The sequence below is a fragment of the Thunnus albacares genome, chromosome 20 (assembly GCF_914725855.1).
Source record: "Thunnus albacares chromosome 20, fThuAlb1.1, whole genome shotgun sequence".
Classification (NCBI taxonomy): Eukaryota; Metazoa; Chordata; class Actinopteri; order Scombriformes; family Scombridae; genus Thunnus; species Thunnus albacares.
Window position 1 is genome coordinate 1,453,160 of NC_058125.1, and position 23,509 is coordinate 1,476,668.

General features: G+C 39.2%; 2 protein-coding genes across 6 annotated transcripts in view; one reads left to right on the forward strand and one right to left on the reverse strand.

The window, feature by feature from the left end:
- cavin1b (caveolae associated protein 1b) overlaps positions 1–8,462 on the reverse strand; it is a 29,192-nt gene extending 20,730 nt beyond the window's left edge. Inside the window, exon 1 of the mRNA XM_044337234.1 lies at positions 7,566–8,462. Coding sequence (XP_044193169.1) covers positions 7,566–8,096 — 531 coding nt within the window. The 5' untranslated portion in view covers positions 8,097–8,462. The remainder of the gene's footprint in view (positions 1–7,565) is intronic.
- Positions 8,463–15,462: 7,000 nt separating this feature from the next.
- The window catches only part of atp6v0a1b (ATPase H+ transporting V0 subunit a1b), a 37,425-nt gene continuing 29,378 nt past the window's right edge, over positions 15,463–23,509 (forward strand). For 4 of the 5 annotated variants that reach the window (XM_044338424.1, XM_044338426.1, XM_044338427.1 and 1 more), the window contains exons 1-8: positions 15,998–16,068; positions 17,279–17,434; positions 17,749–17,827; positions 18,056–18,153; positions 20,227–20,355; positions 20,580–20,662; positions 21,277–21,403; positions 21,552–21,634. In XM_044338424.1, the coding sequence (XP_044194359.1) occupies positions 17,318–17,434; positions 17,749–17,827; positions 18,056–18,153; positions 20,227–20,355; positions 20,580–20,662; positions 21,277–21,403; positions 21,552–21,634 (716 nt within the window). In that variant the 5' untranslated portion in view covers positions 15,998–16,068; positions 17,279–17,317. Of the gene's footprint in view, positions 15,537–15,997; positions 16,069–17,278; positions 17,435–17,748; positions 17,828–18,055; positions 18,154–20,226; positions 20,356–20,579; positions 20,663–21,276; positions 21,404–21,551; positions 21,635–23,509 lie in introns of those variants that run through there. The other variant, XM_044338425.1, reaches the window with a different exon arrangement.

Genomic DNA, 23,509 nt, shown 5'->3' on the forward strand with positions numbered 1-23,509 from the left:
TTACCGTGGTGGGTGGAGGAGCTGGGGAGAGGGAGGAACAGGGCTGTGACTGGCTCCACATGAGGAGGAGAAGAAGGGGGAGGTTAGCATGGGATGCCTGTGCTATGAATCAGCTGTCTAAATATGGTCCCTGCTCTTCATCGCAACACACCCATCCACTCCCTGTACAGAGTGGATGGACATCTCCTCTTCCTCCAGTTTATCTTTCCCTCTTACTCTCCCACGTTCCACCCTGCTCACAGTTATGGAAGAATCTCCTTGGGTCAATCAGTCACATATTCCTACTACACACTATGTATTTCTCTCAGCATATCAGTCTCTACTGTAAGTGGCTGTGGCATAGTCAGGGGCAAAGGTACAGACAAGATCCCCATTTGAGTCAGAGTTGGCAAGGGCATGCAGGACATGGGGGAGGGCAAGACAGCATTAATCTATGTACCAAAATCTACTAAAACTATCAAGTTTCATCATTGTTACTCGGCTAAGTAATAGATCAGGGCCTAGTAGGACTCAACCTTTTTTTCATGCTAAAAATATGTAGGACCTGCTTGGGCATAAGTTTTAAGGGTTTCAATTATACCCCTCAGCCTTTTCCTATTTTCTTTGACAGCCAGTTTTCAGAAGTGGTGGAAACTAACTAATTTACTCAAATACTGCACCTCTGCACAATTTTGAGGTACTTGTGCTTTACTTGAGTATGTCCATTTTATGCTACTTTATACTTCCACTCCTCTATATTTCAGAGGGAAATATTGTACTTTCTACTCCACTACATTTATTTGACAGCTTTAGTTACTTTTCAGATGAAGATTTGACACAATGGATAATATAACAAGCTTTTAAAATACAACACATTGTTAAAGATGAAATCAGTGGTTTCCAACCTTTTTGGCTTTTGATATCTTACCAAAAGCAGTGTGTAGTCGGGGTCACATTTCACATGTCTATGAGTTGTTAACAGCTTCACCAAATAGTGATGTTTCCCTCTAAACTTCTCACATGCTTTCATTTCAGTAAATATTCTAATGTTTCAATATTTCAGCAAAAATCAAAGATAGGAGAAAATGTCCAAAAACTGAAAACAGATTTGTGTATCAGAACTTTGTCTTTTCTGCTTTCCTCTCCCATTAGTCATCTCACAACCTCTCAGATTTATCTACTGACCCTTTGGAGGGGCTCGCCCCCTAGGTTGGGAACCACTGGACTAAACTAGCTAACTGTATGAAGTTGTGTAAACTAGCTCCACCTTCAGAGGTTACAACAGTAACATGCTGCTCTAACACTGATGCTTCAGTATTAATAATCTAATGATGTCATATATAATAATATATCAGTCAGAGGGACCAAACCACTACTTTTACTGCAATACTTTAACTACATCAAGCTCATAATACTTATGTACTTTTACTTGAGTAGGATTTTTCATGCAGGACTTTCAATGGTAATGGAGTATTTTCGCATTGCTGTATTAGTACTTTTACTTAAGTAAAAGATCTGAGTACTTCTTCCACCACTGGTTTTCAGTGATATGTCATCAGCTTTTCCCTTAAGAGCCATTTAAAAATACTCAGCTTTTAACATCAATGTGATATTTTTCTCAGCATGATCTCTAAATCCTGCCTCCAGTAGTTCATCATTCAAGTCCTGGACCTGTTTCATACAGAGCATTAGCATCCTTCAGCATTTGTATAATTTGTCATTTGTCCAACCAAGAGGATAGTTAAAATGTGTTATCACTAGCTTGCATATTGATACCCTTCCATTTCCTGCATGGACAGTGCAAAGCAACACTAGTGTCATTTGACTTAAGTGTGAAATGTTTTGGGAGTGGAAAACAGCTGCCAGCAGCTGCTGGAAAGTATGATGATGAGGGTGAAGTTTGGAGGCGAAAACCGAAACAATGAGCTAAAAGAGGCTAACAAGCTCTGAAGGGCGCTGTACGGGTAGTGATAATTCTCTGTTAGTTGATCAGCTATATTAGCTATATATTAGCTATAAGTTAACTCTGGTACAGTATAAATGGTAACATTTATGTTTAACACTGTACGTGGTCCCGATAAATACATAAATAAATAAATACTATTTGTGACAACTTTTACATAAGACGTAGTCATTTGATCCATTGTTAATATAAAAATACTGATTGGTGCAGCTTTAATCAACTAATAATTTCACCACTCAGTCTTACTCCCTCTGTCTCACACACACTGTGGGGTAGAGTTGTCACATTCCAGCTTGGATCCACAGTAAGTGCAGTAAACTCTGTTCTCTGGCAGCATATGGACTCAGCTGTCAAGGAACTGAACACAGATGTAAGGGAGTAAATCTCAGGCTTAGTGGACATTTGGGCTTAAATGAGCCAGAGACACACACCTCCACAGTTACAAACACACCCGCACACAAACACACACTCCCAGTGGAGGACAGCTGTTCATGCTAACAGGGAGAGAGTCGCTTCCAACTGATGAGCTGCCACTGATTAGTTTCCACTTACACATCATACAGTGGCCTGACCTGGACAAGCATTCCAGTGCATTTATGGAATACTGTTTGCATTGTTGGCTTTCACCACAGGTGCTTTTGGTTTGGCTGATATTAGTTTTGGACTGATAGTGATGAACTGTGCCAAAATGAAATATATTGTAATCTGACTGTCATGCCAAAAAATCCCTATAATGGTAAAAGTCTACTGAAACTTGGAAAACATACTGTCTCTATGCTTACTTTTGTGAAATCTGATCACTGTGTATTCTTACAGGTAGTCTTCCTTTACACTACCGGATGCTTTTATAAATATGTATTGCATATGCATACATATTGACCATATCTGACATTTGATTTTTGCAAGAAAACAAGATGATCAAAGTTATGAATCCCATCAGTCTAAACCTTGTTAGGACCACACTTGTGGAAGGGGGCCCAGGAGAGAGTGGAGTGAAGACTGGCAGGTCGACAGCCACTAATAAAGCAGAGATTAAACACCCTATGCTCCACTACAAAGCCCTCATGCTGTGTCCTCCCTGTGTGAGCTGACTGACTGTAACAGTAAACACCACTCAGTAACAGTGTGTTTTTATTATCAGCAGAGTGTCTGGGCAGGGCTTTTCCTTAGGGCATAAACAGCACTAGTTCAAATCAGGGGTGTTCAAATCTAAACTCTGCCATTCTCTCCTCACACAGACTGAAAAGTGAGAGGTATTTTGTAAAAATGTCTGGAGGAGATCAGAAAACAGTTAGTATCTGTTGCTGGGATGTCTGTGTCACAAAAATACAAATAAACACATACTAAGGCACATAACCCCAGTGGATAAGAATATTGTCTGGAGACCTTCATGGGAATGTTGTTGATTTTGTATTGAAATGTGTACACTAGAGGTCCTAGCTGTGGGAGTGAAAATATTTTTAGTAGTCATTCTCGTACGTTCTTTAATAATGCCAGATGAATAAAAACTCTGAAAGTTTAGACTAATTCAAGTTATGCTGGTGACCCCCTGGAGCAACATCATCTACCTCTGTAGGTCCTGAGACAGAATGAATTCTGTGGCAAATTATGCTGCTGGTGTAAGGAAGAACTGCCATTTATTCTACATTGTTCTGAATAACTGCAACTGCTATTTCCAAAATGTAAGATGATACTAACACTGTCCTTGAAATGACCTTGATCTCGCTGAGGAACAGCTCATTGCGATCAACAACACACTTTGACCAGTCATGGAAAACTTTAATTCTGATACAGTAAGACATAGTCAGAGTGCACCAAAATTGGTAAAAAAAAAAAAAAAAAATGCTGCTCATTCACCTCCACTGAAACAAACTTGAAGGGCAAATTCATAAAACATTCTTTCAGGCTAGGAGCTACATATTTGCTGGGTCGACTCTAGACATACTGCTTTGGGCATGATAACCTCTGAAAGAGAACAACATGAATGAATCATAAACCTTAACAGTGTGATATCATCCAACACTTCTCTAACAAAGAGGAGATACAACATGACTTGCAGTCAGCCAGGAGGAAGGACAACGCACAGCTACAACACTAATTTCTTTCTTTCTGTAAAGTTTATGTGTTTTACTCTATTTTCATTACTGTTATTCTGCCTCTTATGCGCTGTCTTAGAGCAACTGACATTTTGTGAAAAATGAGGACACTTTCATGTCTGTACAGTAAAATTAAAGCTACAGCCAGCAGCAGTTCGCTTAGCATCAAGACTGTAAACAGGGGGAAACAGCTTGCCAGGCTTTGTCCAAAGGTAACAAAATCTGCCTACCAGCACCTCTTAAATTCCCCCGTAATATAACTTGATGTTTTTACACTTCAGTTTCTCTATTAATTAAACATACAAGATAAAACGTGTTAATTAGTGAACATTTTGTTGGCTTTGGACTGAGGCTAGCTAATTCCCCCAGTTTCCTGTCTTTATGCTAAGCTAAGCTAACCACCTGCTGACTATAGCTTCATATTTCACTGACCACTATACTAATGTATCAATCTTCTCACGTAATTCTCAGCAAGAAAGCAACAAAGTGTGTTTCCCAAAATGTCGAACCATTGCTTTAAGCATTTTCAATTCAGTACTTGCAAGTAAGCATAATATTGTATGTTACACATACAGTATGCTGTTTAGACTATTTGATTGATTATGTTGGCTGTCATGATATTTGTAAACTTGTATGCTAGAAGCTTATCTATCTCCCAATTCCATGCTTGCCACTGAGTGTTAGCTAGTCAACTATTGATTGACAACCAACAGATTTTTAAGTCCCTACCTACAAATAAACTCATCAATGCTGTCTGGTGATTAAACTAACAAACAGTTGTAGCCGTGTTTGTTTTGTTTGTCTTTCCAGATTAGAGTACAAAAATAAATTGCTACTACTGTATTTCAATATTCCTTTGCAAGTGGCAATAATGTAACTGTGTATGGAGAAATAAGCTGACGGTACTAATGAGTCCTAAAAAAGGGTGAGTATTTTAGTCCTGCCATGTCCTAAGTGGACAAAAAAGTGTTACAGTTCACTCTCTCAACATCTCCTGCAGATTTTGAAAGAATCTACTCTTACAGGGCAACTGAGGAGCACAGCAAATTGAAAACAGAATAACACACTGTGGTTTGCTTTTTTAATGAAGACAAATCTGACGTTACGTCATAGTTGGCAACCATAAACAAAGCCAGTGTTTTGAGTTAGTGAAAGAGCCAGAGATAGGCATTTCAGGGGGAGTTTCTCTTGCCACAGGGCCCAAGCAGTTGGCTAACATGAGCAAAATCCCAACCCGTTTTGTTTTTCACTGTGTGATATTTCAACTAGATTGTATTGGAAATTTGCAACCCTCAGCTTTAAGATTTTATTAGATACTGATTAGAATGCTGATTTATGATCCTTTCAGATTGAGAAACAGTTCCATCATCAAATTCCTTCAAATGTGATGATGGAGATTAGCTTTTGTTGCTGAGGGCTCTGCCCCTCCCATCTACTGATTATTAGATATAAAATATTGCACTGATATGCCAAGAAGACAAAGCCAAGTATATTGTGCAAATATATTACATCAACATTAATACACAACCATTCATAGTTAGACAGTCTGGATTGCCTAAGATGGAGCTCTCATTTGACTTCTGCACAGCTTTTGGATAGAGACAGAGAGAGTGAGGGCGGTCCAAACCATAATGTCTGAGTCAAGGGTGGAAACTCTGAATGTTCTCGCGCCACTGTGCAAAAAGCTGCAAGCTATTACACATCACACTGCAGCTTCACAGGCTAAAAAAAGAAACAGGGCTCCCCTCAACTCCCCTGAAAGAAAAAAAAAGTGCTCTCTGTCTTTTCAAATGAAACATCTGTCCTTCAAAGCTGTCTTCTCTTCTGTGCCTTCGTCTCTCCTACCACTCCTTTGCCTTAAACAGGACCTTGAGCGTGCTTGTGGTATTTTCCATCTTTGTTTAAGAAAAGGGAAAGAGTGAAATGACTTTCCGAATGGATTCCGTATGACTTGGGCAGCCAGAGAGCTTGGCTCACATGTGAAGGCTTGTATTCTTTAGTCCTATACATAGCCTGCTATGGAAGGAAAATATCTGGAAGCCACCTGGAGTGGATACTGAGTACTGAACCAATGTACAGTAGATTTGGGGTGGGGCAGGGGTGGTGTAGATCAACATCTGGGAGCATAACATAGACACACACCCATGATCACTGCTTCTGTATATTGTCTAACATAATGAGTTGTGCGTGTCTAGACTAACAGTATAATGAAAGAAAAAAAATCAAAAATCACTAAGATAAAGGTTGGTATGTATCATGGGACTACAAAGACAATCTGTGAAAGCAATGGAGCTTGATGTTATTTGTATTTAAACACCATTTTATAAAAGGTTAAATATGAATACTCGGAAAATGTGGCACATACCAAAGTGGAAAATGACTGGGAGCTGTGTTTTCCGATAAATAAGTTACATGTGAGTAATGTATCCGGTAATTGTTTCAACAGATGTGGATGTGCCTTCTCAGTCTTTTTTATATTGAATTATGTATTTGGTTTTTAGAATGAAAATTAGATTTGTTTCTTACTGAACTATTTCTGTTTATACTGTACATAGCTGCATTTCTGGACCGGTCATAGCTGCATTCACTCATACTGTGCATAGTGTATATTGGTTTATTATTCATATTGAACATTTGCATAGTTATATCCCTCCCTATACTCATTGTTGTACTTACTCTGGGTTGCCACCCTGTCTCCCAAAAATGACACTTTTATACTACTAATTTGTTTTTCACAATATATATTGATATAAACATAATTTCAACTTGAAAGATATGATCACCGGCAACGTTTTTTCCAGTCAAGTGATACATTCTTCTACTGCACAGAAGTTGTAGGGAGGTGGACGGAGTGCAGGGTTGGCTTATGAGGCCAGAGAGAAGGTTTCATGTCCCCAACCTGTGTGTGGTCAGGTTCATACAAAGAGTTAGGGTTAGCATACCCAGCGTAAGGGTTAAGTTAGGGTTAGGGTATATTATTCACATAAGGTCTATAAGCTTCAAAGCTGCAGCATCTAGACCATATATATAAAGAATATTCCTGTTTACCATGAGTGATTATATATGACAAAGTAGTAGGTAAAAAAGTAAGAGGTTAAGAGTACTTTTTATTTCTTGAATATTGTCTGCCTTCTGAAAAACATTACTTTCTAAGTGGCATGCTTCTGATGCAGGTTCAGGGATCAGGGATAGCTCAGCCTGTCACTTGAGCAGTCATCAGCAATGCTTTGAGGTAACCTTTGACCACTCCCTGAAATCCTCTGCTCCTCAGCAAATTGAGTAGCATCTTTGGCAAACCAACACTTTCCAGTTCATCTGTATTAAACCACTATTAAATAATTTTCGGCAGGAAAGCAATGAGGAGTGATGAAACTTTCACTCACATTCAAGAGCCCAAGTTTTGCATGGTTCACCACTGGGCCACACCCATCCCTAAGCCAATAAGATGTCAGGTACTGTACATGCACAACCTAAGACCTCAAACATACAAATTGATACAAACTTCACACACATAAACTTTCTCCCACCTGATAGATCATGACTTTAAAGTTGCGTCTCTTGAGCAGCTCGGCCTCATTGTTCTCCAGCTTCTTGATCTGTCCTCCTTGCTTCTCCAGGGTGGCCCTCACAGTCTTGACATTGACGCTCACCTTGCGCACCTTCTCCATCATCTTGTTGACGCTGTTGGACGTGGTGCTGTGGCTCTTGGCCAGTTTGGTCAGCTCACCCTGGATGTTGCTCACCGAGCGCTCCATCTCCTGCTGCCTAGTCTCCAGCCCAGACTGGGTCTGCTGGATCTGGTCCACCGCTCCGATAATCTTGTCAAGCAAAGACAGCACCATCACCCCATTCACCTGCTGGTCCATCTTCATCACCTCGTCCTTGTCTTCAACAGCATCCCCCTCTGTACCCATGGTGGACAGCTCTTTCTTTGCTGCAGCAAGGGCATCGTCTTCGTCATCCGAGGGTGGGAGGTTGACCTCGTCGTCTGAGATCTCAGTGAGGGTTTGTGGCTCCAGCTGAGCAATTGCGGGCTCCAGTGCTTCCATGGCTGCCATATCAGTGGATTTATAGTGTACTGTCAGCTAATCGATCTTCTTCACCACTGGGTCTTCAAGATTCCTTTTCAACTGCTTGCTTCTCACCTGCTTCTTCCCTTCTTCTGTTCTCCGGTCCTCTCTTCTTTTTTCTGTCCTACTTGCAAACTCGTCTGTCTCTCTCAGGCACATGCACTCTGTCTCTCTTTCTCTCTGTCTGTCTGCCCTGTCTACTTCAAATCCCTGGGTTCAGGCCAGTGCGCAGGGGAAGCCAAGCGATGCTGGATGTTACCACATGAGCTTTAGGATGTGAATGCCTCACCAGGCAGAGAAACCCTCCAGTCAAGCTACAGCCGGCAGTGTTTTCTCTCTCTAGCCCCCCTCTTTTTTCCAGTGGACTCTCCTCCTCTCTGCAAACCCCTCCCCTATCTCCTCCCTAAATACACACACACATGTGTAAGACTCCACCTACAGCTGGTAGGTCCAGCCCCTCCATAGTTCACTAACACACCCCCTTGGTCTAGCTTTGTCCCATCAGCATGGTTGGAATAGTTAGAGAAGAGCTGAGCTGATCCACTAGTATACAAGCTCAGGCACAGCAGAAGGAGGAATGTCAGGCAGGATCTGTTCCTGTTTGCACTCATTTTCCCCTTCTCTGAAGAGCATGCTCAGTAAATGAAAGGCAGGGCAGGACTTATTATGGATGAAAAACAACAGGAAGGAAAAGGAACACTCCTCAAAAAAAAAGGACATTAAGAAGTTAAGACTGGAAAGAAAACGATTTTTTGATGACTTCAAAGGGTGGTGTTGCCATCAAAGTTAACATTTCATATATTATTTCAGCAAATACAGTGATGTATTTGTGTGTTTCGCTGCTAAAACTGAACTACTTTTAGTTTCACAAAATATAATAACTCAAGGCCCATTTAGTTGCTTTTTCTGGAGTTTTGACTTCACCTCACCACCTTCATAGTGAATGGTGTTGGATTAGTTGTCATGAAGATGACTTAGTGAACTCAGTGACAACGCCATTCACTGATGAAGACCATGAGGCCGCTGAAAGTTCAGGCAAAAAGCTAGTAAGAGAAGTAATGATTATTCTGTCAAACTACTGTCCCCAAGGTTAAGAAAGAACTCTTAAATGCAAGTGCTAACCTTAGCATTAGCTTTATCATAATTATTTTCACATATTCCTGTTATGAGTTTCATCCATGACAGCGCCAAGCAGACTACTTTCCTGTGTATTTTGTATTGATGATTGATGTATTGATGATGTTGCTGGTTATCCACAGATATCTATCAAGCAAAGCAGTAGAAGCATAACTTTCATCTTTCATGAATGAAGCCAACATCCTCTTAGAGTGGAGTCAAGAGCATGACCTTGTTTAGGTTCAAGCACAAGTCCAGACAGCTCTGAAGGGATTGAGACAAAGGCAAGACCAAGACATAAGTAGACCATTATTTAGGAAGGCAATTCATTTACATTTAATTACAAGTGATCTCAACATGAAAATAGATGTGCAAACACCCACACACAGCAGCGACAGTAAAGACAGTAAAGAACCTTCACATCTACTCCACTATCATAAACCACAGACACACAGATAGAAAATACAGTATCTAATCAGCACCCTCGCCAGACAGTTAGACAGACAAAACCAATACCTGATAACTTTACAGGTCTGATTTTCAAACAAGACCCTCAATATTGAACAGAATTTTTTTTTTTACGTGCTACATGTCAATTTACCATCCACAACCACCACATCCTTACTTTACACCTCACTACATAAAGGGATCACTACTTCCTCCACTGGTACTGAATGTTGGCAGTGGACATAAATCATGAGGTACGGAACCATCCAATGAGTCAGTGAGAAGGTCAGAAATGTTCCAGGGAGCCAAACCATGAGGTGCTTTAAAGCCTATAGAATTTTGCCACACGAAATCCACTTTGGATCTTTGAAGTTTCATTAATGGAATATTATGTCAAGCTTTACATGTAAGTGTAAGGCTGCACTGTTGTACATTTTTGCAATTGTTCCCTCTGTTCACACTGGAAGAAAAGAGATTCTAAAGCAATTCCCATGTATATAATGGGTGACAAAGTCTACAGTCATTCTGTGCAAGCATTTCAAAATTCAGTCAAAGCTAATATAAGGCTTCAGCATTTTGAGGTAAACAAATCAAATGGGTTTATTCAGAGTTAATATTTTTAGTGCAATATTCCCTCCTCGTCTTTCCATGGACAGTGTTTCTTTGCTGAGTTGTGGCAGAGGGATTGTCACACAAAGAGTGAATTTTGTACTAATGGATACAAATTCTCATACTATCTTCAGCTGAACTTTGGAAGTAATTCCCACACAGAAAGAGGACTTAGGATTTGTCCCTCATGTCGTCTGTTGGAATCACATCAGGAGGGGATTCCTTCAGTGTAGACAGGAGGAATGGGTACAGTGAACAATAATTCAATGTTTGCAGTGCAAAATGTGCAAAATTTATGTGACTGCAGCTATGCTATTTTACATTATGTTGGTAAATACCATTCTAAATTGAAAACACAGTGAAACAAAATTTGGACGTTAAACCAGCCTCAAGTATGAATTGATGATTATTATTAATATTCAAGCTTGCTTTTGCAAGGTCAGCCTACCAAAATAATTGCATTGTCCTGCAGTAGTGCACTGACCAGTAAAATTTATATTAAATTGTAAGATAAATGTCTTAAACTGATTTTGGTCATGTCTTTGTTTGAATCTAAAATTTTTTTGTTATAGGTTTGTTGTGGGTTGACAGAAAAAAATGTGAACATGTTATTTTAAGTGTAAATTTACAGTAAATTACTGGCTACTGAGTTGCATTACTTTTACATATGGGTCCATTTCCCATAATGCAACTCAATAGCATCTTCTGTTAAATACCCATGTCTTTCAAAATCCACACCTCCAGTTTGTAACAGGATTTCTGCTAAAAAGAGTTGAAATCAAGTCCATGCTGAGATAACCCTAAGGACATCGCTATGACATAATCAGAGTTATCTTTTCAGACTTGACAAAGCTCCTCCACAGACACAAAAGACATTATACAACTGTTTTCACAGGCTGAGCTGTTTGAACATACTCCTCATGTTGAGTAAAGTGAAGTAATGTAAAATGTAAAGTCCATGGAGTGCCCCTTTAAACAAGACCAAAGTAAGCAAACTGTAACTGTAATATTCATTGAATGAAGACTGAGATTTAGATCTCTCCACATTAGTACTGTGCTCACTACATAAACTGACTAATCAATATATAAATGTTTAAGAAACAACATAAAACTCTTAACTGTCTATAGTGCTGGGAATAAAATACACCAAACATCAATAAACTTATGAGATAATGAGCATGAACTTGAGTCATCATCCAACAGTGGGTGACATCATGGTAATTCAGACAACTGAAGACAACTCGGCAACATCAGGAAAGTGGAGACATTTCAAGCAGTATTGAAGGCAAGATTCATCATAGCTGCTTGACTTAGCCCATAGTTGGACAACTCTCATTTACTCATTTAAAAACCTTGATATTTTATTCCATATACATCACAGTGGCATTTTGTGCTCTGCTATCTTTTACACAGCAAGCAAACATATTCTAATGCACATAAGTTATGAAAACCACATGGCACCCCGGAATGAGGCAGAAAGCTATCTTTGAAAAGCTGTTTCTCGTAGAAGTCTGAGGCAGTAATTTATGTACATTATGGGAGTTCCATGCTTCCAAAATTGCTCACTGGCAGCCAGCCAGTGTCCTGGTTTAAACCCTCACACCATGTGGAACTGTGAGGGGGGTGAAACTCTGTGGCTGTTTGTAAGAGGAAAATTTCTACAGGATCTTGTTAGTACTGACTCAACACTTGGCCAGTTGTGGACTATTCCACCACATCTGGTAGACCTTATTCTCTGGACATTTAGAGGAGTGGTTTTGGTAGCACTTTACTATAGGTGGTACTAAAAAGAAATAAGGTGTCATGAGCATGTTAGAGACACATGTGAGTACATGTTAATTATTCTAATTAGAGCATTGCATACCAGAAATGTAGGAGGTTTCTCTGTGACACAACTGATTAATAGCAGGATATTTAAAGCGGCTATAATCAATATTTTTAACAATGGATCAAATCACTATATATAATGTGTAACACATAGAAGCATTTTCTGATGTTATGCCCCTATCAGCGGGACAACATTGTCTGTGCCCTACAAAACCATTACAAAACACTATTGAAAAATAAATATGTTTTATGATGTGACAACTCTATGGTTAAGGTTTATCAAGGTTTAGGCACACAAACATGTTGGTCAGATTCAGGGAGACATCATGGTTTGGTTTAAAATAAGAACATTGCTAAATTTAGGGAAAAATCATGTTTTAAGTTGAAATGACTACCTCATTAAGGTTAGGCCTTTATTGTCATGGTTGTAATAATAACCATATGGTTATCCGGGAGTCGCATTTATGTATCTTATCCAATTCCCATTTACAGTGCGGGACATGTGCATGGACGTTTCAGCAGGCTACTATCGCTGCACACCTCCTTGGCCTGCGACCTCCATAATGTCTCTTACATTGACAATTTTAACCTTTTCTAGGAGCACAGGCAACTGTTCAGAGATGGTCTACATCCAAATATTCCAGGGTCTAAAATGCTGTCTGCTAACATTTCATATAGTACTGTCCACTCACTTGTAGCTCCATCAGGCAGCCAACCTCCAACCAACCTTACTCTGTATCTTAATTTATAGGCCTCCTAAATCTGAGTTTTCTGAGCTTTTATCTAGTGTTATGCCTAAATATGACAGGGTGCTTATTCTTGGTGATTTTAATATTCATGTATGTTGTCCTTCCCATTCTCTCACCTCTAATTTTTTTAGATCTTATAGACTCTTAACCGTATTCAATCTGTTTAAGGGAACACACATTCTAAAGGTCACACCTTAAATTTAGTTCTATCCTCTTGTCTCTCTCTTGACTGTTTAAATTTGGTGATTATGCTGGTGTTAAAGCTGTTGTTTTTAAAGTTCCACTACAGCTCTCTATTCCTAGTTTCCACCCTACAATACATTCTTGCATTCTCAATGCTGGTTCTGCAGCTGAATTCTTTAATGCTTTTAATTAATCTTCTTTTAATTCCACTTTATTTCCTCTCAATCCAGATATTCTGTCAAATTCATTTGATGATCAGTAACTATCCATCCTTGGCCAAATTGCACCATTTAAAACTAGGAAACAAAAATCAAATAACCTCCCCTGGTTGAATTTGAGTACTAAAAAGACTGTAGAAAATCTGAAAACGTCACTGGAAGGTAAACAATTCTGAAATAGCACAAAATACCCTCAAAAACCATATGTTAAATTATCAGAAAGAAATTAAGGATGTGAGATTGGCCTATTTCTCTGAATTAATACCCAGAAATCAATTCTTAATGGCTCAGTTGAGTTGTGGTGTCCCTCAAGGTTCTGTTCTCGGCCCCCTTTATATACATGCTACCTCTTGGCCATGTTATTCAGAAGCATGATGTGCTTTACCATTTTTATGCAGACAACACTCAGTTATATCTGCCATTAATACCCACAGATCCTAGCTGGCTTGCAAATCTTAGAACTTGCCTTTGTTATTAAATCCTGGATGTCCGAAAATTTATCTGAGGTCATTCTATTCATTCCCCCAAATTTCATCAGCTCTTGTGGTGCTAATCTTAATGATCTGTCAAATAATATTAAGCAGGCTGCTAGGAAGCTTGTGGTGAAATTTGATGCTAACCTCTGTTTTGATGATCAAGTCAAGAATGTTGTCAATTCATGTTTCTTCCAGCTTAAGATACTTTCTAAAATTGGGTAATTTTATCATTTGCTGATTTACAAAAAGTTGTACATGCTTCTATCTATTCTTGGCTTGATTATTGCAATGCATCAGCCAGGGTTCCTCCACCATCTCCAAGTGCTACAAAACGCTGCTGCTCAACTTATTACTGGAACAAAGAAGCATGATCACATTACCCCCATGCTTGCCGCCCTACATTGGCTTGATTTTAAAATGTTATTGCTCACTTTTAAGGCCTTAAGTGGCCTTGCACCGACATACATCTCTGACTTATTGACCTGGCATGTGCCTTCTCGGCCATTAAGATCCGCTGATCTTAATGGCCAAATGGCCCTGCTGGTTACTCCCAGGTCACGGTTAGTGACTAAGGAGGATCAGGCATTTGCTATTAGAGCTCCCACACTATGGAAGTCTCTGCCTGCTGAACTCAGACACAAATGTTTGATATATACTTTTATTTATTTGATCCAATTCATTTTATTGTCTCTACTTTACTTTTATCTGCCTTGTCTGGTTATATTTTCCTTTTGTAGAGCACTTTGTAAAATTGTTAAGAAAATATAAATAAAGTTTATTATTATATCATTATTATTGTGTGGGCATATAATGTACAGACTGTGTTTGATTGACTCACTCTACTGTTAGCGTAGTTGCACCTGTTAGGGTTGGACAAATTACACCTTTATCATTAAGTTTTTTTGTTCCTTTAGTATGGAGAAAGTAGAGAGAATGGAGAAAACAATAGTTAGATTCAAACCGGGGATGTTGCGGTTTGTGATCAGAGCTTTAAACCCCTATCACCAGGTTGCCACAATTGCACTTTTATCATTCTTACTTGTACATGAAGTCCAGTGACCTCACTCACCTCATTCCCGGCATATTTGAATCTGAGCAGAGGTCTAATCAGTCAGAACACTATGACTATGTTCTTTGCCTGTGTTTTTATGAGACAAATTCACATTTTATGCTCCACTGGGGGGAAAAAATGAGATAAAAGATAAGAGTAAGAGAAGATAAACATAGATATGAAACATTTGTTAATTTTAAACAATATGTTACTTCTGTGTTATCATAATTTACTGTCTATTTCTTATTCTATGGGTCTGTAATAAAGAATGTTTGTATGTACAGTGTGCGTGTAGGTTCCGTTTGATCTGTGAAATGTAACTTATGTGTGCCCTTTTTTAATCCTTCTGATGTGTAAATGTGTACAGTGTGGATGACATATTCCAGTTTAGTCACCATGTCATATAGCATTAGTCCTGGATTAACCATATCAAATTCACGGAATTTATAGATGCGCTTCCGCTTGGCACTTTCATAATAACACCACAATGACGAATCTATTAGCAATATTTTTGCGCAATTGCAAGCACCACAGTGGGTGATTAATAATATAACACATTTAAAATGCATGAGTTCCATCATAACACTTGGAGTAAATTTCAACAAGTACAGTGCGTCACCGTAGAACAGACGCTATGCTTTTATTGTGACATGAAGCGTTTCCGGCGGGCTGTGTATAGCGGGCTACAGCTGCAGCGCCTCCCTGCCCAGCGCAGCATCCAGCATCCAGCACAGCAGCTGCAGGTCCCAGCGGTGAGTCCATACAGAAAGAATGAGACATTCTCAGCATGTTTGATGTGATGAATGACATGTTTCACACTTTGTCAGTGCTGCAGGTATGAACCATAATAATTTTAGCCTAATATTTGGACGTGTGGGCTGTGAGGACGGTGATAACCGACAACCGCTATGTCCTCGTCATGCTCGCAAATGATGCAGGCTGTGTTTCACATGATCTGTCGCATGAACCGATTCGCTCCCGTTCTCAAATATGACTACATATAACATTACTGAGTAACCTATGCATCAGCCTGGAGTTATACCTCTATCATATCTTGGTATTAGGTCTATACTGGTCCCACAATGTGTGTGTAAAACGAAACAGAACAGATGGAATAATAGCGTTTTATGTTTATATATGATGTTCTGTTTGAAAAGCTGACACACTGGGTGTGTGGGAGGAGGTGACAGATGCTCACATAGAGCAGCATCATGGCGTCCTTGAGCAGTGAAGGGCAAGGCTGCAGCAGGAAGGATGCTGCGACAGCTTTCACACAGCTCGATGGTATCAAGCTAAACTGGTTTTATATAATGGTTAAATTGCAAGTAATGACAAATCATCACTTGCCATTTAAAACCCTGGTATGTCGGCTATGTGATTGCGTGTGGACATTATGGCAGCTTGTCTATCGTTGGTTGATAAGCGCTATTCCATTCCAGATTTAGCTTTAGCATCTTCTTGTATTCACCTACAATACATGAGTAATGAATGGATATTAAACTTGCGGTGTAATAAGAATATCGGATCTAAGATTCTTATGATGTTTAATGTCTGTAGTATTTAGAGCGAGTTCACGACCTGCATACATTTATTCTAAGATATTCTATTTATCTATCCATCCCCACTGACACCCCTCCTCCCTCCACTCCTATGCTAGGATGATCCCTGCCTTAGATCACTTAGTTTGTGGTCATTTGATTAGGGCTGCAACCAGCGATTATTTCCATTGCTAACTGATCAAGTTAGTTATTTTTCTGATCAATCCTAACATTTGAGAAGCTGGAACCAGAATGTTATTTTTGATTTTTTTTCTCCCTTGATATGTGATTAATAAATTATCAGGGATGGTGTCAATTCATTTTCTGTTCATAGACTAACCATGTAATCAACTAATCATTTCAGCACTAGATTTAAATTAGTTTAAATTAGAATTAATTTAGGAATATGCACCATGTAAGTACAATCAGAAAAAACTAAAAACTGAAATAACAAACATATCAAACTCAGTTTTGACTCAGAGCCTTCTGCCTTAGGATCAGATTAGCACATATTATCAAACACATTTACAATAGATCACACCACAAAGTGATTGTAGCACAGTAAACAAGGGGCCGTTGCCCGTGAAGGCAGTTGTTTGGAGCTGAAACGATTAGTTGTTTAATCTATCTGTCATTTATGATGGACATTTTGCTGTTTTATTACAGTTTTTTGACAAAACAATTATTCAGTTCATCAAGGGCAATTTTTTTTATTTATGTTGTATTGTACTATATTTCATAGTATAGTTGTATAGTATAGTATAGTTCATACATAGTATTGTATAGTATAGTACATTGGAGTAGAGTGCAAAGCAGTAGTGTGTCGTGCAGTATTGAACAGTATTGTTCAAATTTGTATTAAAGGATTACAATAAGTAGTTCTTGTAGAAAAATAAATTCAGTGAATATATTTAAAAGATCTAATGGTTTTACATATCTTTCTGTCCTATGTACAGGATTTTTTTTTCTAGTTGAAGTGGAGTTTGGTGGTCATCATGGGGGAACTGTTCAGGAGTGAGGAGATGACCCTCGCCCAGCTTTTTCTCCAGTCAGAGGCAGCCTACTGCTGTGTCAGCGAGCTGGGAGAACTGGGCATGGTCCAGTTTAGAGATGTGAGTATGGATGTTTGGATAAAGTCATGCTTTGTCATTCTCACACTATGCTATTTCAGGCAGTAGAACTCCTCTGTAGTAAGAAATAATCTCATTCATTAAATTAAAACCTAGTGAAAAAAGGTGAGAGCCTGAGGTAAGAAAGGACATTTAATTTTGCTTGTCTTTTGCCTTCCATATGACATCACACATGTATTGGTGATATATAATGAACTCATATACAGTGGTTTCAGTTAATATCCTGGAGTATTAGTCATTTTGAGTTTCCCGAATACCATAATAATAAATGATTTTTGTATTTTTTCTGCTTGTAGCTGAATCCAGACGTAAATGTGTTCCAACGCAAGTTTGTGAATGAAGTGAGGAGATGTGAGGAGATGGACAGGAAACTGAGTAAGTAATGAGACGAACTAACACTTATGCCCAGCCAAAGGCACAGTGTTGCTCCTAACTCTGATTCAGTCCAGCTTCAATATCCAGCTCATGTCACGTAAAGACCACATAAATGCAGTTTTAATCCTTCTTTTTATGTATTAGTCAAGGGCTACTAATCCTGCAGGCCCCTGCACACTGATTACACTGGTACTCTGTTGCATCATGTGCATTCTCCATGCTGAACAGGGTTTGTGGAGAAGGAGATCAAGAAAGCCAACATCCCAACTGTGGACACTGGAGAAAATCCAGAGGTGCCTTTCCCAAGGGACATGATTGATCTAGAGGTAATCAATCTATAATTATCATTTTTTGATAAACATCAGATATAGAGAAGATTTAAAGTGCATTTTATTTTCTGAGGCAAAAGAGGGGATCACTGATGATCCTTACATAATGTATTTCAGGCTTTAGTCAGTCATAGGGAAGTTAAAAAAAAAAACTTCATGGTAGTCCTCTTCCAAGCTACTGGTTATATGGCCCTTGTCAGAGCTGTAAAAGAGATGCTTCTTGAGTTCGTAGGAAGCATTAAAACACTAGATATCAATGCAGAATAATTAAAAATTATCATCTCTGATTAAATCACAAATCTGGTGCAATTCTATATTTTTCTCATAGTTAACAACAAAAGACCAACAATAACTTGATCTACTAACTAAGTATTGTGTGTGTATCAAAGCTTATTCCCCTGTGCCGTAGACCTCCATTGTTGTCCAAAAACTATTAAAAACATATCATTGAGTCACACTGTTGCACTGGGCGACATGCTCCTTCATTACCATGAACACACACTATAGTTTATTTTGACTCAATCCCACACACGCCAGAAATACACTAATGGACCAAATGTGGACTCATCCACTGCTGAAAATAGTCCCCAACAAATATACTTTTCCCTCCTGTTTGAGTAATGTTTGTTAAGAACTACAGTGACCAGCTGTTTTATTAAATTACTGTCTTTTTAAAAAATGAAACTATATATTTGTGAGGCGTTTTTAAAGAATTACGTCTCCAGGAAACTGATGGGTTTGGGGCTGAGTCACAGACCTAGTAGGGAAGTCTTGAGACAGTATTGAGAGAAGCACTTACACATAGTTGGTTTTGGTCTTTTCATGGGATTTGTTGACAGCAAGAAATAATAGAATATCTCTTGGTTAGAACATAGACTGTAAAAAAAATAATTTACGTAGCCACTGTAACGTCACCCATTGGTTTGTGGACGCCTGTTTTGAAGCCTCGAGGTTGCTGTTTTGACCTTCGCCATCTTGGATTTTTGGAGCCAGAAGTGATAAGAGGTGACCATATTTGGACGAGAGAGTGGAGCTGACCCTAACGCCGCTGTCCTGTTTAGCACAGTACATTTACAGTCTATGGTTAACTGTGATAATACTCATGCTAATGATAATTTTCGCTAGCGAACATTCGACTCCTTAGGGGGTCTTTTAGTAAAAACAAATGCCGGACAAGACTTTTTTAGGCCACGAAAATGTTACAATTAACTTTCATGAACTGCAAACACACTGAAATAGCCATGGCTACGCCTATACTTGGTGAGGTTATGCCATGGTTACGTTACGTAATCGACGTTGTTGCCGTGACTTGTCAATCACAACGTAGCCACGCCCTAAAGCATACCCTGCTTATCATCAAATTTAAATAAAATGGGACCATAATTTACAAAATGAACATCATGATGCATTGAAGAAGACATGAAACTAGGGATTGACACCATAAACTCATTAGGAAAGTGTTAATAAATCAAGTGAGAAGTAGAGTTTTTTTCTCATAGACAGTGGAATTGCCCCCTGCTGGCCATAACACAGGTTTAAAGCACTTCACATTGGCTTCATTTTTCAGAACTTCCCGCTTGGGTTAGATGAAGGCTTGCTTTTAAGCCTGGAGGTTTTCAAGAGAGGATGGTCAGATAATATTGATTCAGTGCTCTTGATTTAAGAGGACAATTCAAGAGTGACAGTTGTGGAGGAAAACATTTGAACCTTTTCCCTTTAGATAATATGAATTTCAATCAAAGCTGAATTTTGATGGATTGTGGGTGTTAAATACTTCCCCTAATCAGTTCATGAGAGTAAACCAGTGCATTTGTTTTGAGTACCTTGTTTGCCAAGCCAACTAAACCTCTTTCACTTGAGATTAATCCAAAAAACAAACAGTGCAGAGATTGTTATGTTGATACTTTGTTGTCAATTTTTGTAGCTGATTACTGCATGTTGACATGAGCCACACATTGGAAAGACTGTACGTGCTCTAAAATGTGACATCACCTGAATTCCAAAACTGGTTTAACATGGCATACTCAGTTTCATCTAGAACTGTGAGTGTCTGTTGCTTGTGCTCGGCAGGCTACCTTTGAGAAGCTGGAGAACGAACTGAAGGAGATCAACACCAACCAGGAAGCCCTGAAGAAGAACTTCCTGGAGCTGACGGAACTGAAACACATCCTCCGTCGAACACAGCAATTCTTTGATGAGGTTTGCTTATTTCCCCTCCTCAGACATACCCCTCCACACACCCAGAAGTACAATCTATCGTTGATCTTGTGTTTATTCACCTAATCCAATGTAATCCTTTATACTGTATGTGATTTTATTTTCTTTTTTAGTAAGATTGTAGTAAATCTCTACACTGTCAATGAATCAGTACATCATCAATCTAATGACCAAAGTAACAAGGGTTCTCCTAATTTCTTTGACAGATGGAGGATCCCAATTTGCTGGAAGAGTCATCGGCCCTGATGGAGGGCAGTGAGGGGGGCCGCGGGGCCCCGCTCAGATTGGGGTAAAGCATGAGAGTTGCATTATATTCGCTGATAAACATGTTGTATTGGCAATGTTGATATAGTTACATACATTGCAACACATTACACATTTAGATATTTCACTGGTCAGTAGGATGTCCTTCAAAAAAGTTAGTAATTTAATTGAAAAAAAGTCAAATTTTCTCCAGTATAATTGTCCCTCAGCAGATGAATGAAGATAATTATAATCAGAAAATAGCGTTTACATCAGACTAATTATAAAGCTGCTATAATTACATACAAATCACAGAAAAAAAACAGTTAAAATTCAGCTAATTCACAAAATATTGCTGAAAAATACAAATACAAAAATATTGCTCCATAGTGCTACTAGTGGTCAAAAATTTCTCAGGATACCTTTAATTTCAATGTGTCTTCTTTGAATAATAAGAACTTTCGTCAGAGAGGGTTTCAATATTTCATGAAACTGTGCTTCATGATGTGTTATTACTGTTTAACACTGTTATCTTTTTATCCATTACCACTGTGTTGGGTAATCAGAAGGATCTCAAAGGTTGTTACTGTAGACTGTTGGAATCAATCATACAATTTAAGCAGAAAAAACCTTGCAAACAGGTGCATTGTTGCTGTGCAGGTTTGTGGCTGGTGTGATCAGCAGGGAGAGGATTCCCACCTTTGAGAGGATGCTGTGGAGGGTGTGTCGCGGTAACGTCTTCTTACGGAAGGCCGAGATTGAGGACCCTCTGGAGGACCCCACCACGGTCAGCAAACATGACATAGAATCACAGAGACTAGCAAAGAGAAATATTAAGAAGAAATAATAAGTACAAGGATGGGAAAGTACACAACCCATCTGTGAGTTGTTTAAGTGAGTCTAGGTTCTTTAACAACTTCATCCCTTTCCAACAGGGAGACCAAGTCCACAAATCTGTCTTCATCATCTTCTTCCAAGGTGACCAGCTGAAGAACAGGGTGAAGAAGATCTGTGAGGGGTAGGTGTTACAGAAGAAGACATTTTGCCTGTCTTGTCCACAAAAGTATGAAAGAGTTACAGACAGAAGCACTGTAGTTGGCTCACCAAACCTGGAGATTGCGTTTAGTTATAAGTCTTGACATGGTTACATGATACATTTAGGTACAACAGTGAAAATGACTATGTTAAGGGGTGAGGTAAAAGGTAGGTGTGGTTAAGATCACCTGCTAACTACAATTGGATCATAAGAATACTGATTTTCCAAACTAGAAAACAAGGGGACATGCTTTCATCACAGACCACAGAAAAACCTTTAGTTTACAATAATACCTTGTCATAATAGGAAAAGCACAGGTGTTACTAATAACATTCATGATGGCTCTGTTCTATTCAACTGTCCCAGTAAAGTTGGGCTCAGACTACAGGATTTTTGGGTCGATTTATCCCTCCTGACAATCGGAGGAGAAATCTGGTCTGGGACCTTGGTCAGTACCAATATTCGACCCAGATTATCTGGTAATGTGAGGGGTTTACAGATCTAATCTTAAACCTCCAGAAATGCTCACAGACTCAAGGTAGTCTCATTGGATTTAGAATTTAAAATCTGGATTATTACGTCACTACTTTCCGAGCGGGACCACAATAGCCAATGAGAGACCGAAGTGAATGAGAGGGTTTTTGAAATGGTGACCGCAAAGAAACAACAACAAGCTGTACAGGTGCGTCGGACAGCTGAGATGTAGGAAAGGCTCGTCAATATGTGGCAAGAACATGACTACCTCTATAACGGACAAAGAGAAGAGCTTTACAGCAAGTTGTTGCACCATGCCAGTCTCCGTTTTGTTTACATCTGCTTCCCCATGAGATCACATGAGATCATGTGAGGTGGTGCATTGCTCCCTCTGGCACAATAATCTTTATAATATCCTGTAGTGTGTGACGTGCCAATATTATCAAATTTTGTAGCCTGCGCATATTTGAGATTAGAGAGAAGAATATCTGTGAAGTTTCTCCTTGTGTGCGTGATGCAGCCCGATTTCAAAATCGGTTAGGGTTTTAAAACTCCTGTAGTCTGACCCTGGCTTAAGTCATTACAATTTGACAGTAAGCCAGCATGTACAATATCAGGAGCCTAAAATTGAAGCAGATAAATGGAATTCAGACATAATTGATTTTATTACTTAGACCTGTCACCTTGTTTTGACTGTCATCTGTCAAAAATGTCCTTGATGAAAAAGGCCTATTTGTCATCACTTTGGAATTTACCTAATCTGCTGTAAGTCAAGCATATACATATATATATACACCTGTCAGCCACAACATTAAATCCACCTGCCTAATATTGCATAGGTCACCCTCCAGCCACCAAAACAGCTCTGACCTGTTGATGCATAGACTCCACAAGACCTCTGAAGGTATCCTCTGGTATCTGGCACCAAGATGTTAGCAGCAGATCCTTTAAGTCCTGTAAGTTGCAGGGTGGGGCCTCCATGGACTGGACTTTTTTTCCAGTACATCCCACAGATGCTTGATTGAGATCTGGGGAATTTGGAGGCCAAGAGAACACCATTCCTGAATAATTTTTGCAGTGTGGCAGGGTGCATTATCCTACTGAAAGAGGACACTGCCATCAAAGAATACCGTTGCCATAAAGGGGTGCACTTGGTCTGCAACAATGTTTAGGCCATTACAATTTGGCCCTTGTCAAAGTTGCTCAGATCATACACTTGCCCATTTTTCCTGCTTCCAACACATCAACTTCAAGAACTGAGTGCTCACTTGCTGTCTAATGGAACCTTGACAGGTGCCATTGTAACAAGATAATCAGTGTATAGTAGATGAGGAGGAGAACGTGTGTGTTAGATGCTGTGAGCTGACTCTGTTGGTGGGTGTA